General features: G+C 61.4%; 1 protein-coding gene across 5 annotated transcripts in view; it reads left to right on the forward strand.

Annotated features, from left to right (window-relative positions):
- The window catches only part of MEGF6 (multiple EGF like domains 6), a 57171-nt gene extending 44260 nt beyond the window's left edge, over positions 1–12911 (forward strand). For 4 of the 5 annotated variants that reach the window (XM_064172055.1, XM_064172057.1, XM_064172056.1 and 1 more), the window contains 14 exons: positions 423–551; positions 1540–1668; positions 3502–3630; positions 4644–4772; positions 5486–5617; positions 6482–6610; positions 7456–7584; positions 7763–7891; positions 8074–8202; positions 8976–9104; positions 9195–9323; positions 9948–10079; positions 10617–10664; positions 10821–12911. In XM_064172055.1, coding sequence (XP_064028125.1) covers positions 423–551; positions 1540–1668; positions 3502–3630; positions 4644–4772; positions 5486–5617; positions 6482–6610; positions 7456–7584; positions 7763–7891; positions 8074–8202; positions 8976–9104; positions 9195–9323; positions 9948–10079; positions 10617–10664; positions 10821–10873 — 1655 coding nt within the window. In that variant the 3' untranslated portion in view covers positions 10874–12911. The remainder of the gene's footprint in view (positions 1–422; positions 552–1539; positions 1669–3501; positions 3631–4643; positions 4773–5485; positions 5618–6481; positions 6611–7455; positions 7585–7762; positions 7892–8073; positions 8203–8975; positions 9105–9194; positions 9324–9947; positions 10080–10616; positions 10665–10820) is intronic. The other variant, XM_064172058.1, reaches the window with a different exon arrangement.
- The last annotated feature ends 361 nt before the right edge of the window (positions 12912–13272 follow it).

The following is a 13272-nucleotide window of genomic DNA, read 5'->3' on the forward strand; positions in this document are numbered from 1 at the left end:
GCAGCCTGTGCCAATCCCTGACCACTTTTGCAGCGCAGAAATCTTTCCTGGTCTCCAACCTAACCCTCCCCTGGCACAATTCCAGGCCATTTCTTCTCCTCCTATCACCTGAGACTAGGGAGAAGAGCCCAACCCCACCTCACTGCAAGCTCCTCTCAGGGAGCTGTAGAGAGCAATGAGCTCTACCCTCAGCCTCCTCTTCCCCACACTAACCACCCCCAGCTCCTTCAGCTGCTCCTCCCTAGCCCTGCTCTCCAAACCCTTCACCCTGTGCTCTCTCTGCCCCTCCTTGCGGTACTTCGTGCCCCAGCAGGCTGCCCACCCCTGGCTCCAGGTGGCCACCAGAGCTGTGCCACCAGAGCTGTGCCACTTGCCTGCAGGGCTGTGTTGTGCTGGAGCTGTGTGCTCTGCTTCCCCTGCAGTGTGCCCGCCGGGGCTCTACGGGCAGGGCTGCCACCAGCGCTGCCTCTGCCAGAACGGTGCCACCTGTGACCCAGCCACGGGGCACTGTGCTTGTGCCCAGGGGTGGACGGGGCTGGCCTGTGAGCTGGGTGAGTAAGGCTGTGCTGGCTCTGCCTGTCTGGGGCTTGCTTTGCTCCGGGGGCTGGGGGTGCTGCTGGAGGGGGTCCCTGCTCCTTTGCCGTGTGTGTGAGGGGAGGTTGGGCGTGGGGGAAGCCTCCTCCTGCTGAGGGACCTGGAGAAGAGGAAGGTGTCCAGAGAAGGGCAACAAAGCTGGTGACAGACCTGGAACACAAACCCTATGAGGAGAGGCTGAGGGAGCTGGGGGTGTGCAGCCTGCAGAAGAGGAGGCTCAGGGCAGAGCTCATTGCTGTCTGCAGCTGCCTGCAGGGAGGCTGTAGCCAGGTGGGGTTGGGCTCTGCTGCCAGGCAAGGAGCAACAGAAGAAGGGGACACAGCCTCAAGTTGTGCTGGGGAAGGTCTAGGCTGGATGTTAGGAGGAAGTTGTTGACAGAGACAATGATTGGCATTGGAATGGGCTGCCCAGGGAGGTGGTGGAGTCACCATCCCTGGAGGTGTTGAAGCCAAGCCTGGCTGGGGCACTTAGTGCCATGGTCTGGTTGACTGGCTAGGGCTGGGTGCTAGGTTGGACTGGATGAACTTGGAGGTCTCTTCCAACCTGGTTGATTCTATGATTCTAAGAGGAGGCTGAGAAGAGACCTTCTGGCCCTCTACACCTCCCTGAAAGGAGGCTGGAGCCTGAGAGGGGGTGGGGTGGGGGTGGGGGTGGGCTCTACTCCCACAGAGCAAGTGACAGGCTAAGTGGAAATGGCCTCAAGCTGCCCCAGGGGAGGTTTGTGTTGGACATAAAGAACAATTTGTGCCCCTCGAGGGTTGTTCAGCCCTGGCTCAGGCTGCCCAGGGCAGTGGTGGAGTCCCCATGCCTGGAGGGGTCTCAATGCCATGGAGGTGTGGTGCTGAGGGCCATGGGTTGGTGGTGCTGGGGCAGTGCTGGGGCAAGGGTTGCACTCCATGATCTGGAAGGTCTCTTCTAACCAACACAATTCCTTGATCCTGGCAGCCTGTGCCCAGGGCCAGCACGGAGCAGGCTGCCAGCAGCTCTGCGAGTGCCATCATGGGGGACTCTGTGACCACCAGCATGGGCACTGCCTCTGCCAGCCAGGCTGGACGGGAGAGAAGTGCCAGAGCCGTAAGTAGGACACGAGGTCCTGACCTGGGCACTGCAGCAGCAGCAGCCTGGTCCTGCCCAGGGGGGCTGGGGGCCAAGGGGGGTTAAGCAGAGACAGCAAACTTGAGATTCAGCCCTGCAGAGCGAGCTTGCAGATGCCACCATGGTTTGGGCTGCATGCCCTGCTGGTGCCTAGCTTTCTGCCTTCCCAAGGGGTTGGGGTCTGCAGGGGCCACAGCAGCTTCCCTCTGCTTTCCCCTGGTGGTTCTGCACCTCAATGCCTGGCTCAGCCCTGCTGCCCTGGCACTCAGCAGGCTCCTGCTGCCCTGGCACTCAGGCTCCTGCTCCCCTGGCACTCAGCAGGCTCCTGCTCCCCTTCTGTCTGCTGCCTGCACACCCTGGTGGTCCCCTCAGCAGGAGCAGGGGTAGAGAAGGCTACTGCCTTCCTGCCAGCAGCAGGGACTGGCACACCAAGAGGAGATCCACAAGCTCCTTCCCTCTCAGGGGTCATGGCTCCTCAGGCTGGCACAGCCCTCAGAGGACAGTGCAAAAGGCAGCTCCTGGTCCAAGCCAGTGGGAGTCTGCCCTCTGCAGCTGCTTCTGCCACCAGCCAGCTCCAAGTGCTCTCAGGTTCCCTGGGAACATCTCTGTTCTGAGAGCAGCTCGGCTGGCAGCCCAGCCTTGGCACGGGGTCCAGCCTTGGCACGGGGTCCAGCCTTGGCACAGGGTCCAGCCTGCAGCTCACCTCCCTGGCTGAGGACGAGCAGATGGATTCTGCTGCACCCTCAGGCCTGCCACGCCCTTACAGCCCCAACCCCCCACCCCCAAACCTCACACTCCTCCCAAGCCCCCCAAGCCCCCGTTCCTAGAACCCCAGCAGCAAGGCCCTCACCATGAGGCAGTGTCAAGCTGCCAGCCTGGGGGTTCTGAAGGATGAGTGTTTGGGGGCTCTGGTGCCCAGGTGTCCCCATGGCCTTGGCCATCACTGCCTGGGCACTTCCCTCTCTGCCCACGTTCCTGCACTGAGCTCAGCCCCAGCTTCTCTTGCCACACAAAGCCAACCCCTGCTGCCCCTGCAGCCCTGCCCTGCTTCTCTCAGCCCCAGAGCTGAGCTCTCCCTGCCTGTGCTCCACACACAGCAAACTCCTGCTGGCACCTGCACGGTGCACACAACCTTCTCACCACAGCCAAGGGCACAAGCCTGGGCCCTGGCATGGACAAACAACCTGTTGGTTGCCCTGTTGGCTGCCAGGCTGTTCCTGCAGCCTGCTGTCTCTGCACCCATGCCTGAGGCAGGCTGTGCCTGCCCTGCTGCTCTCTGCACAGCTCAGCTCCCTGGGAGGCTTTGCCGAGCAGCTGCTCTGTGATCCAGGCTCTCCTGTGGCAGATGCAGCAGCAAAATGAAACATCTGCTGCTGTGCCCTCAGTGCCCTGTGCTGGCACCAGCCCTGCCTGAGCAGTGCCAGCAATAACACTTCCAAAAGCTGCAGATGCAAAGAGAGCTTGGGCCTGCATGGGCAGCAATGCCCTCAGCAGGTCTGACTGCTGATGGGCATCAGGGGGCACTGAGCAAGTGGTCAGCTCTGGCCATGCCACATCTTCCCGTGCCACTGGGTGAGAGAGGGGCTGCAGTCCCCATGCTGCCAGGCTGGTGCTGCCCATCACCACCAAAGCAAGGGCACGAGGGGTTGTTAGCTCTGGGCACACTGCTTGCCAGAGCAGGAATACCTGCAGGAGCTGGCAGAGGCCACCAAGGATGGCATGGGCAGGAAGGAAGCAGGAGCTGCAGTGAGGAAAGCCCCCCCCCAGCCCCCCATGTAACTCCTTCTCTCTCCTGTCTTGGCATGGCTGAAGCTTGCCCAGAGGGGCGGTTTGGGGCAGGCTGCAAGGAGCACTGTGCCTGTGGGAACAACATCTCCTGCCACCATGTCACTGGTGCCTGTGACTGCCCCCCGGGCTGGAGGGGCCGGCGCTGTGAGAAAGGTGAGAGGGCATCCCTTGGGGGGGGGCACAGCATCCCTTGGGGGGCACAGCATCCCTTAGGTGGCACAGCATCCCATCCCTTGGGGGGTACGGCATCCCTTGGGGGGTACAGCATCCCTTAGGTGGCACAGCATCCCATCACTTGGGGGGTACAGCAACTTTTGGTGGGCACAGCATCCTACACTTGAGGGGTACAGCATCACATCCTTTCGTGGGCACAGCAGCATCCCATCACTTGAAGGGGCACAGCATCACATCCTTTGGTGGGCACAGCAGCATCCCATCACTTGGGGGGTACAGCATCTTTTGGTGGGCACAGCATCCTATCACTTGAAGGGGTACAGCATCCCATCCTTTGGTGGGCACAACATCCCATCACTTGAGGGGTACAGCATCACATCCTTTCGTGGGCACAGCAGCATCCCATCACTTGAGGGGTGCAGCATCCTTTGGTGGGCACAACATCCCATCACTTGGGGGGGCACAGCATCACATCCTTTGGTGGACACAACATCCCATCACTTGGGGGGGACACAGCATCACATCCTTTGGTGGGCACAACATCCCATCACTTGGGGGGGCACAGCATCCCATCCTTTGGTGGGCACAGCATCCCATCCCTTGAGGGGCACAGCATCCTCTGTTGGGCACAGCATCCCATCCTTTGGTGGGCATAGCATCCTCTGGTGGGTGCAGCATCCCATCCTTGAGGGGCACAGCATCCCATTTTCTGTGAGGCACAGGCACCCCTGGGGGGATAGAGCAGCCCTTGGGGGCACAGCAGCCCTGCTCAGGGGACCCCAGGCTTCTTCCAAAGCCTTGGAAGGAGGAAAACTTTGATTTTTTTGGAAGGGCTCTGTGGGAAACGGTTTGGAGGAGCTGAGCAGTTGCCAGCTTGCCCTGGCAGAGGCTGTGCGTTGGTGTTGTGCAGGACCCTGGCTCAGCACCACGGGCAGTAAAAATAACCTGGTGGCCAGCTGGGCCCTGACATCTCCTTGCTTGCTTTCCCACAGCCTGTCTGCCAGGTTCCTTTGGGAAGAACTGTGCCAGTCGCTGTGCCTGTCCCCAGGGAGTGCCCTGCCACCATGCCAGCGGCCACTGCGGCTGCCCGCCGGGCTTCACTGGCTCCGCCTGCGAGCAGGGTAGGAAGGAGGGAACCTGCCCTGGCAGAGCTGCTGGGAACGTGCTGGGTCAGGCAACTGCTGCAGAAAATAGAGAGGGGTGCTGGAGGGGAGGAGAAACCCAAGCATAAAGCCCCCCCCCCCCACCCCAGCCCAGCAGGGAGCTGTGCCAAGGAGCAGCTCACGCCTTGGCACCGGCTGTGTGCCCGCAGAATGTCAGCAGAGCACAGGGAGCCAAGAGGGGAATCAGAGCTCTGCAGCCAGCCAGGGCATGAGCAATGAATCAGGGTGAAAATGAGCTCCTGTGGGCATGAGTGAGTCTGCAAAGGGCAGGGGCATGTGAGCACATTCCTCACCCAGAGCACAGGGCACTGGGGAGGTCTGCCTGTGGGCATGGGAGCTTGTGGGGCTCCTGGGGTAGGTAGGGCTGGGTGGCCAAGGGCAGTTGGTGCCCCCAAGTCCTCAGCTGTCTTCTCAGGCCAATTCTTTCCTGAAGCCATGGAACCATTCCTGTGTGGGGTCTCTGCTTTGAGTGGCAGAGAGCTTCCACTGCCAGGAACCCACTGCCCTGGCAGAGAGGTTGGTCTCTGGAGTGCTTGCCAACCCCTACCACTCTGCAAAGACCTCCTAAATCCTGGCTTCGAGTAGAAAGGGGGAAAGGGCTTCAGCAGAGAGGGGTGGCACAGCTCCTGCTGAGGGAATCTGAGCCCCCTTGGTGCCCTCTCTCCTGCCAGCCTGCCTGCCAGGGACCTTCGGTGAGGGCTGTGCTCAGATCTGCCAGTGTGCTGGAGCCACCCAGGAGTGCCACCCTGTCACTGGGCAGTGCATCTGTGCCCCTGGCTTCCATGGACCTGCCTGCCAGCTGGGTGAGTCCACGTTCTGGTCCTCTGCCCCTTTGTGGACCTCTCCCAGGGCTGCCATGGAAGGCTGGTGCTGGTGCAGAGCCATGGCCCTGGCACAAGGCTGGCAGCAGGAGCAGCCTTCCAGCCCAGCTTCTGATGGGTCCTTCCCTGCTTCCTTGCTGGGGCTGCCTTTGTCCTCAGCAGCCTGGGGCAGGACTTCTCTCCTGCTGCTCCTCACCCCTGGGCAGCTCTCACAGCTCAGGGCTGGGTCTGGCCAGGCAAGTGTTGTCCTGCTCCCTTGCCCAGCCTGGCCCTGCACACAGACGAGAGGCTCTGCCCTCTCAGTGAGTAACTCCTGAGTAGGAGTTGTGCAAACAAAGCCTCGCTGGGGCTGGGGCTTTTTCCCATTCCCCTTCTGGCCTGTGGGACACTTAACCAGGGATAGCATCAGCAGAGCAGCTCTGAGCTGGCCTCAGCTGCTGGCCTGGCTGCTCGCTTGCCATGAGCCTGCCCAGAGGAGCTGTCTGGGGCTTGCTTCAGCTGCTGCAGAGCTGCCACTGCCTTGCAGCTGCTGTCCCATTCCTGCACCCCTGTGTGCGCCGCGGGGTGGGCAGCGATGCCTCAGCAAGGCTGGCAGGAGCTGCTGCTGGCTGCAGTGGCCACAAGCAGCTCAGGGAAGGGAGGTGTGTGAGGGCTGCATGCCCTTGGCACTCCTTGGGGCAGCTCTGTGTGGGTCACAAACCCATCGACTGCACCAGCCTGGCACAAACCCTCTCCAGCAGAGCTGGCACCTTCCTCTCCAGTGGCTTGGCTGTGGTGGCTTCCCAGGCAGTTTGGCTCGTTGTGGTGATTTCAGGCTCTGGGCTCAGTGCCTCTCTTTGCCCACAGAGTGCTCCCCTGGCTGGTATGGCAGGGACTGCCAAAGGCCCTGCCAGTGCAGGAATGGAGGCCTGTGTGACCCTGCCACGGGGACCTGCCACTGCCCTGCTGGCTACATCGGTGCTGACTGCAGCGTGGGTGAGTGCTGGGGGGCACAGGAGCTCCTGGCAGCGTCCTCGGAGGGGAGTGGTGGAGAGATGAGTCCTGCCCACAGATGAGCTGCCGAGCCTGGGGCAGTCACAGTGAGCACCTCCTGCACTGGGCTGGCAGCAGCAGACCTCCTTGGCTCAGTTTCCTCCCTGCACTGCCAGCTGTGCCCTCCCTGCTCCAGCTGGAAGGGCAGTGCCAGCCTTGCTGTGGGAGCCTGCAGCTGAGCTCCTTTGCTGTCCCTCTTCACCGTGCAAACCTTTTCCTGTGCTGTTTGCTTCATGCCAAGGAGGTGCCAGGCTGTGAGGGGTTTGCCACATCAGCTCTGGGGACCTGCAGGAAGGCTAAGGACAGGCTGCTGGGCAGGGGCTGCTGTGCCAGGGCAGGAGGTGATGGTTTGAACTCAGACTGGGGAGAAGGGAGAAACTTCTGATGCTGAGGGTGGGGAGAGAGTGGCCCAGAGAGGTGAGAGCTGCCCCATCCCTGGCACCATCCCAGGTCATGTTTGGGGCTCTGAGCAACCTGCTCCACGTGCAGATGTTCCTTTGGGCTGCAGGGGGTTGGATTGGATGAGCTTCAAAGGTCCCTTCCCACCCAGACCAGCCTGGGATTCTCCATCTCCACCACACCCTCACTGCCCTCCTGTCTGCCAGCAAAGCTTTGCTGCCCCAGCAGTGGGACCCCAGGAGCTCCTGCCCTGCCCTGCTGGCACCAGCACAGGGCTGGGGGCTCCTCCAGCCTCCCCACGCTCTGCTCTGTGCCACTGTGAGCTCCTCTCCAGCCTTTCAGCTGTGCTTTGGCACGGCCAAGGCAGCTCAGGGTTTGTGCCCCTGCAGAATGCCCTGCTGGGCACTTCGGCCAGGACTGCGCCAGGCTCTGCTCCTGCGGGGAAGGTGCCACCTGTCACCCTGCCACTGGAGACTGTGTTTGCCCCCCAGGAAGGACTGGTCCCACCTGTGAGCAAGGTAAATGTCCCTTGCAGGGTCCTGCAGCAGGACAAGAGGGTGCTGCAAGCAGAGGGGTGGGAAAGGTCCTGTGCAGGACCTGAGGCCCTCGCCCCAAGACCTCTGCCTGTGCTTGGGCACTCCTGCCCGAATCATGCCATGGTCCCTGTGCCCACTGCCATCTCTTCTTGTCCTACAGGCTGTGAGAAACACCAGTATGGGGTGGACTGCCAACAGACCTGCTCCTGCCACAATGGAGGTCTGTGTGATGCAGCTAATGGCTCCTGTTTGTGTGCCCCTGGCTGGACAGGGGCATCCTGCGAGTTAGGTAAGGCCAGCCTGGGCACCTTGTCCTGCCCCAGACCAGTGCCCATGGGGCCCACCCAGTCTGTTCTAGGCCAGGTCCAGTTTCTCTTATCCTGCCACACCATGGCCTTCTGAGGTGCAGAAGCAGGACCAGGGTTGGCTCTCCAGCCACTGAGCAGCTCCTCCATGGCATCTCCCCTGCAGGATGCCCTCCGGGAAGGTTTGGTGCCAACTGCCAGCTGCGCTGTGCCTGCCTGCACAATGCCACCTGTGACCCGGGGACAGGAGCCTGCCAGTGCCCCAAGGGGCACTATGGGCCCCTCTGTGAGCACAGTGAGTGGTGGCAGCAGAAACCCCTTGGGCTTGGGGGGTGGGGAGAGAAGTTGTTTCCTAAAGCTCCCACAGAGAGCAGAGCCGCAGGGCAAAGCTGTGGGCACCAACAGGCTCTGTTCCCACTGCTGCCCACAGGGAGCCCTTCCCAGTGGCAGAGAAGGTAGGAAACCAGAATGGTTTTGGTTGGAAAAGACCTTCCAGATGATGGAGTTCCAACCCTTACCCCAGCAGTGCCAGGGCACCACCAACCCATGGCACTCAGCACCACGTCTCCACAGCTTGGAGACCCCCTCCAGGCATGGGGGCTCCAGCACTGCCCTCAGCAGCCTGGCCTGGGGCTGGGCACCCCTCAAGGGGCAGAAACTGTTCCTCGTGTCCAACCCAGACCTGCCCTGGTTCAACTTAAGGCATTTTCTCTTCTCCTATTGCTTGTTCCTTGCGAGTAGAGCCCACACCTCCCCCCCCACACACACCCCCCGACTTTACTCTCCTGTTGGGGAGGTGCAGAGAGCCAGAAGGGCTCCCCCCAGCCTCTTCTCCAGGCTGGACCCACACCCCCTCCCCCAAGATGTCTCTGCGTGAGCTCCCTGGACAGATCTGCTGTGCCAGGGGCACGCACCTTGGCTTGCCGAGCCGAGCCCTGTGCCGAGTGCCACTGCGAAGGAGCTGCTGCCCTCGGGCAGCTCTCCCAGCTCAGGCTCTCTGCTTCTCTCTGCTGGGCTGAGCGAGGCTTTGCCGCTGAGCCTTCATCCTATCCTTCACTTCCATCCCAGGCTGCCCCCCGGGGTTCCACGGAGCTGGCTGCCAGGAGCGCTGCGACTGTGGGCACGGAGCCAGCTGCGACCCTGCCACCGGCCGCTGCCAGTGCCCCCCTGGGCTGGCTGGAGAGCGCTGCCAGACAGGTACCTCCTCCTGCTGCTGCTTCCCGAGGGCTGCCCGGGGTGCTGGCTGCAGCCCCAGAGCTCCTGTGCCCTTCTCCTCTCTCCCCACAGGCTGCAGGGCAGGGACATACGGCCTGGGATGCCAGCAGCAGTGTGACTGCCCTGGCAGTGTGCCCTGCGAGCCGGCCACGGGGCGCTGCCTCTGTCCCCCTGGCAAAACGGGTGCCAAGTGTCAATCAGGTGAGCTGAGCCCAGCCCAGCCAGGGCATGGACTAGAGGCTGCAAACCCAGTCCTGAGGTGCCTGCTAATCCCCTCCTGTTGGAGCTGAGCTCTCGTGGGAGGGGGATTCCAGTGTGTGCCACCTCGAAGAGGGCATTTGGACAGCGGTGGGCAACTCTGCAGCTTCTGTTTGTAGCCAGGTCTGGGTAGAAATGCCCCTCTGGCCTCCAGGGCACTGATCAGCAGGGGCCAAAGGCTGAGGAGCAAATGCAGCAGGAGCAGAGACAGAGAAGCTGTTTGGTTGGAGGAGACCTCTAGAGTCACCCATCCTGACTCTGCCAGGACTGGGGCCAAACTATGGCACCACATCTCTGCCCTCTCTGGGCATGGGGATTCCATCCCCTCCCTGGGCAGCCTGTGCCAGTCTGAGAATCCTTTCAGCCAAGAAGTTTCTCCTAACACTTCTTTGGGCTTGGGCTGCTTCCCTGTCCTCTGGCAGCAGAGCTCAGGAGCAGGGCAGGGGGCAGGCAACATGTTCTCTGCCTTACCCTGCATGCAGCCTCCTCTGCCAGCTCTGCCAGCTGCACAGCAAGAGGTGGCTGAGTTTCTGCAGCCACCTCAGCATCTCTCTGCTCTCCCACCAGACTGCCAACCAACCCAGTACGGCCCAGACTGCAGCCTGGCCTGCCAGTGTGCCCCCAGCAGCTCCTACTGCAATGCCCAGAATGGGCGCTGCCTCTGCCTCCATGGGCACACAGGACCCACGTGTCAGGAAGGTAAGGTGTGGGCATGGGGCCAGGGCTGCTGGGGGAAGCCTTAGCTTCTGCTGCTGCAGTGGGAAGCTGTGGCACCTGTGCCCAGGGCATGGCTTGTGCCCTGCTGGGGTGGTTTAGGAGGTGGCACCAGCAACTAAAAGCAGTCAGCCAGTGCAGCACCTGCCCTGAGTTCAGGGGGCACAGAGCCATAGCATGGGTGGGGGTTGGAAGGTACCCCAAAAGGTCATCCAGTTCTAACTCCCTGCCATGGACAGGAACACCTCCACCAGCCCAGGCCTTCCTCATCATCATCCTGTGGAGGTGTTGTGCACACACAGGCTGCATGCTGGCAGTGCTGGGCCATTGAAGTGCCTGAGTGGCCCCACCCAAGCTGTGCCCCTGCTGAAACCAAGGCACAAAGGCCACACTGGCACCAAACTCCCCCCTCGCTGCCCAGGGTGGGAGAGCCACATCTCTGCCACGGCACGAGTGGGCCTGTTGGCTGGGAGCCTGGGTGCTGTGGGGATGGCTGGCAGGATGGGCTGACTTGCCTTGCAGGTGGCACACCTCCTCTGGCAGCAGCTGAGCAGCTCTCCTTGGGCCCAGGTGAGTAGCAGAGCCCAGGCAGTGCCCCTCTGCACACCCAGCAGCCTGGCAGGAGAGCAGAGCCATGCTCCCACCTCCTCTCCTGCCTGGCAGCCCTGCAGCATCTCCTTTCCAGAGCTGCCCACAGCCATGCCCTGTCCTGCTTTTCCCCTCCAGTCCCTCCCAGCTCCCCTCCAGCCCCGAGGAGCCCCTGGCCAGCCAAGCACTAGGTCCTTGCAGCTCCCTCAGCATCACCAAGCAGCCTCCTGAAGAAGCCAACGACCTGCCCAGCAAACTCGGACCACAGCAGCAGTTCCCAGCTCCCAGCAGCCCAGGACGGTGCTGTTGGGGTTGTCTGAGCAAGGCTGCAGCTCACCAGCTCACTCCAACTGCACAGGCTGGCTTCCAGGCATGCCAGGAGGGCAAGAGTGCCAAGCCTGCTGCACATCCTTGGCTGACAGCAGAAGGAACAGCTCAGAAGTGATCACTTCTGGGCAGGCAGACAGTGGACAGTGGCAGCTGCGTGCTGGCCTTCAGCTTCTGGGTGCTAGGCTTGGGGAGGGGGCTGGAATCATGCTCCAAAGGAGGTATTTATGCAACAGTATTTATGGGAAGCTGTTGGACAGCCTGCTCAGAACTGCTGGTGGCATGGCCCTGCCCTCCTCTGGAAGTGCCACCTCACTTGGGTGTTGTTTTGGAGTTGGATTTACAATGCTTATTTTACTGTAAAGCAGCAGCTGCTGGAGGGGGCAAGGAGGGAGCTGAGGGGAGCAGGAGCTGGGCTGTCACACCAGCAGCACATCAGCCCAGCAGGGCTGCTCAGGGCATTTGCTGCACCAAACCCATCAGCCTAAGGGGCAAGAGGGAGAGGAGCTGTGTGCAGACACCAAGCTCTGGCTGGCCCTCCCTCGGCCCCAGCACTGGACCCTGCCTTGCTTCCAGTTGGATGCAGGAGCTGGGATGGGGGCTAGAGGGCTCCTTCCTTGCTGGAGCCCTAGAGCAGGCTGCCCATAGGGGTTGTGAACTCTCCTCCTTTGGAGCCTCTCAAAGCCCACCTGGATGCATCCCTGGGGCTTGGACTGGATAATCTCTGGAGGCCTCTTCCAACCCCTGCCCTTCTGTGATCCAGCACCAGGCTGGGCAGTGAAGGTGGAGCCACAGGAAAGCCTCAGGTGCCACCTGCAGCAAGGAGGAGCCAGCAGAGCCTGGCAAGGGCTGACAGCCTGCCCCAGCCAGCCCCAGTCGTGGCTCTGCTCAAAGCTCTGGGGCAAAGGCAGCCTGAGAGCTGCCACTGGCAGCAGCAGCCAGGCTCTGCCAAGGGCACAGGAGCCTCCTGGCCCACCACAGCAGCTGCTGCTGCTGCAGCACAGCCCTGCCCAGGCACTTGGCCTTGAAATGATTCCCACCAGGGCCAACTGAAGAGACTCAAAGAATTGTTTCTTCTCCTGGCAGGATTGGTTTGAACCTGTACAGAACTTGTCAGTGTGTGCTCAGCCTTCTCTGCTTTCTTGCTCCCTTTCCAGCACTGTTTGCATTAGAGCTCATCCTTGGGAAGAAATCATCTTCTCAGGAGGCTGTAGTGAAGGACCAAAAGATGGCACCAAGGTTGGATCTTGTGTGGTTGCTAAGCAGGGAGCAGGAAGATGTTGCCCATGTGCCAAATGCCCCTGATCAATCCTGCCAGGCTCCAGACAATCACTCAGACCTTTCCCCCACTCCTTGCCTTCCAGTGACCTTTGCACCATACAAAGGTTTCTCTTTGTTTCCTTGGCTGGTTGGGAAGTGAAGGCAGCCCCCAGGAGCCAGCAGCCCCTCCCCACCTGTCCTTCACCTTCACAGGCTCTGCAGGGCCCCCAAACAAAGGGCTGGACAAAGGCCTGGGAGCTGCTGGGGCCAGTTTAGGGCTGGCAAGTGCTGCCATTGTGCCAGCAAGTGATGCCACCAAGCTGTGTGTCCCATCAGCAGCCCCTGTGCATGCTGGCACTGGGCTCCAGCCCTGCTCTGCCTCCCTGCCCCTGCTCCAGGGGAGCCCCAGGATGGGTCCAGTCCCACCCCAGCAGCCACCCTCAGCTGCAGGCACTGCAGGGCCTCTCTCTCTTTCATATCAGGGGGTGGACTTTTATTCTTCTCTTCCTCTTTCTTACTGCACTTTGGGTTCCTCTCTTGGCCACCCTCTGTGGCTCTCTTTGGGTGCCACCTCCTCTGATTCAGCACTGATGAGAAGTTTTGGTTCCTCCACAGTTCAGAGCAATAAACAACCGAGCCTCACTCAGCCTCCTCTGCTTGGCTCTTGCACCCTGCTGCCCCTGACACATTTCCTACTCACCCCTTCTGCAGGATCTTTCCCAGGATCTCAGGCAGGAGCACCAGGCCAGAAAGATGTCACCAGCAGCAGGAAGATCTTCCTAGGGCTCGTGGGTAAATCCTGGCTCCTTGGCATCCATCCAACAGGGAGCTGCCATGCTCAGGGACACCAGGAGCAAGCCAAAGGCAGGGACACACCACAGAGCTCCCTCCCAGGGCAAGGAGCACACCAGTGGGCTCCAAGGATTTAGTGTGAAGCCAATTCACCCTTTAATTCAAGCCAGACACACTGCAATGGTGCTGCCCCTGTGGGGCCAGAGCCAGG

The sequence above is a fragment of the Pogoniulus pusillus genome, chromosome 36 (genome assembly GCF_015220805.1).
Source record: "Pogoniulus pusillus isolate bPogPus1 chromosome 36, bPogPus1.pri, whole genome shotgun sequence".
NCBI lineage: Eukaryota > Metazoa > Chordata > Aves > Piciformes > Lybiidae > Pogoniulus > Pogoniulus pusillus.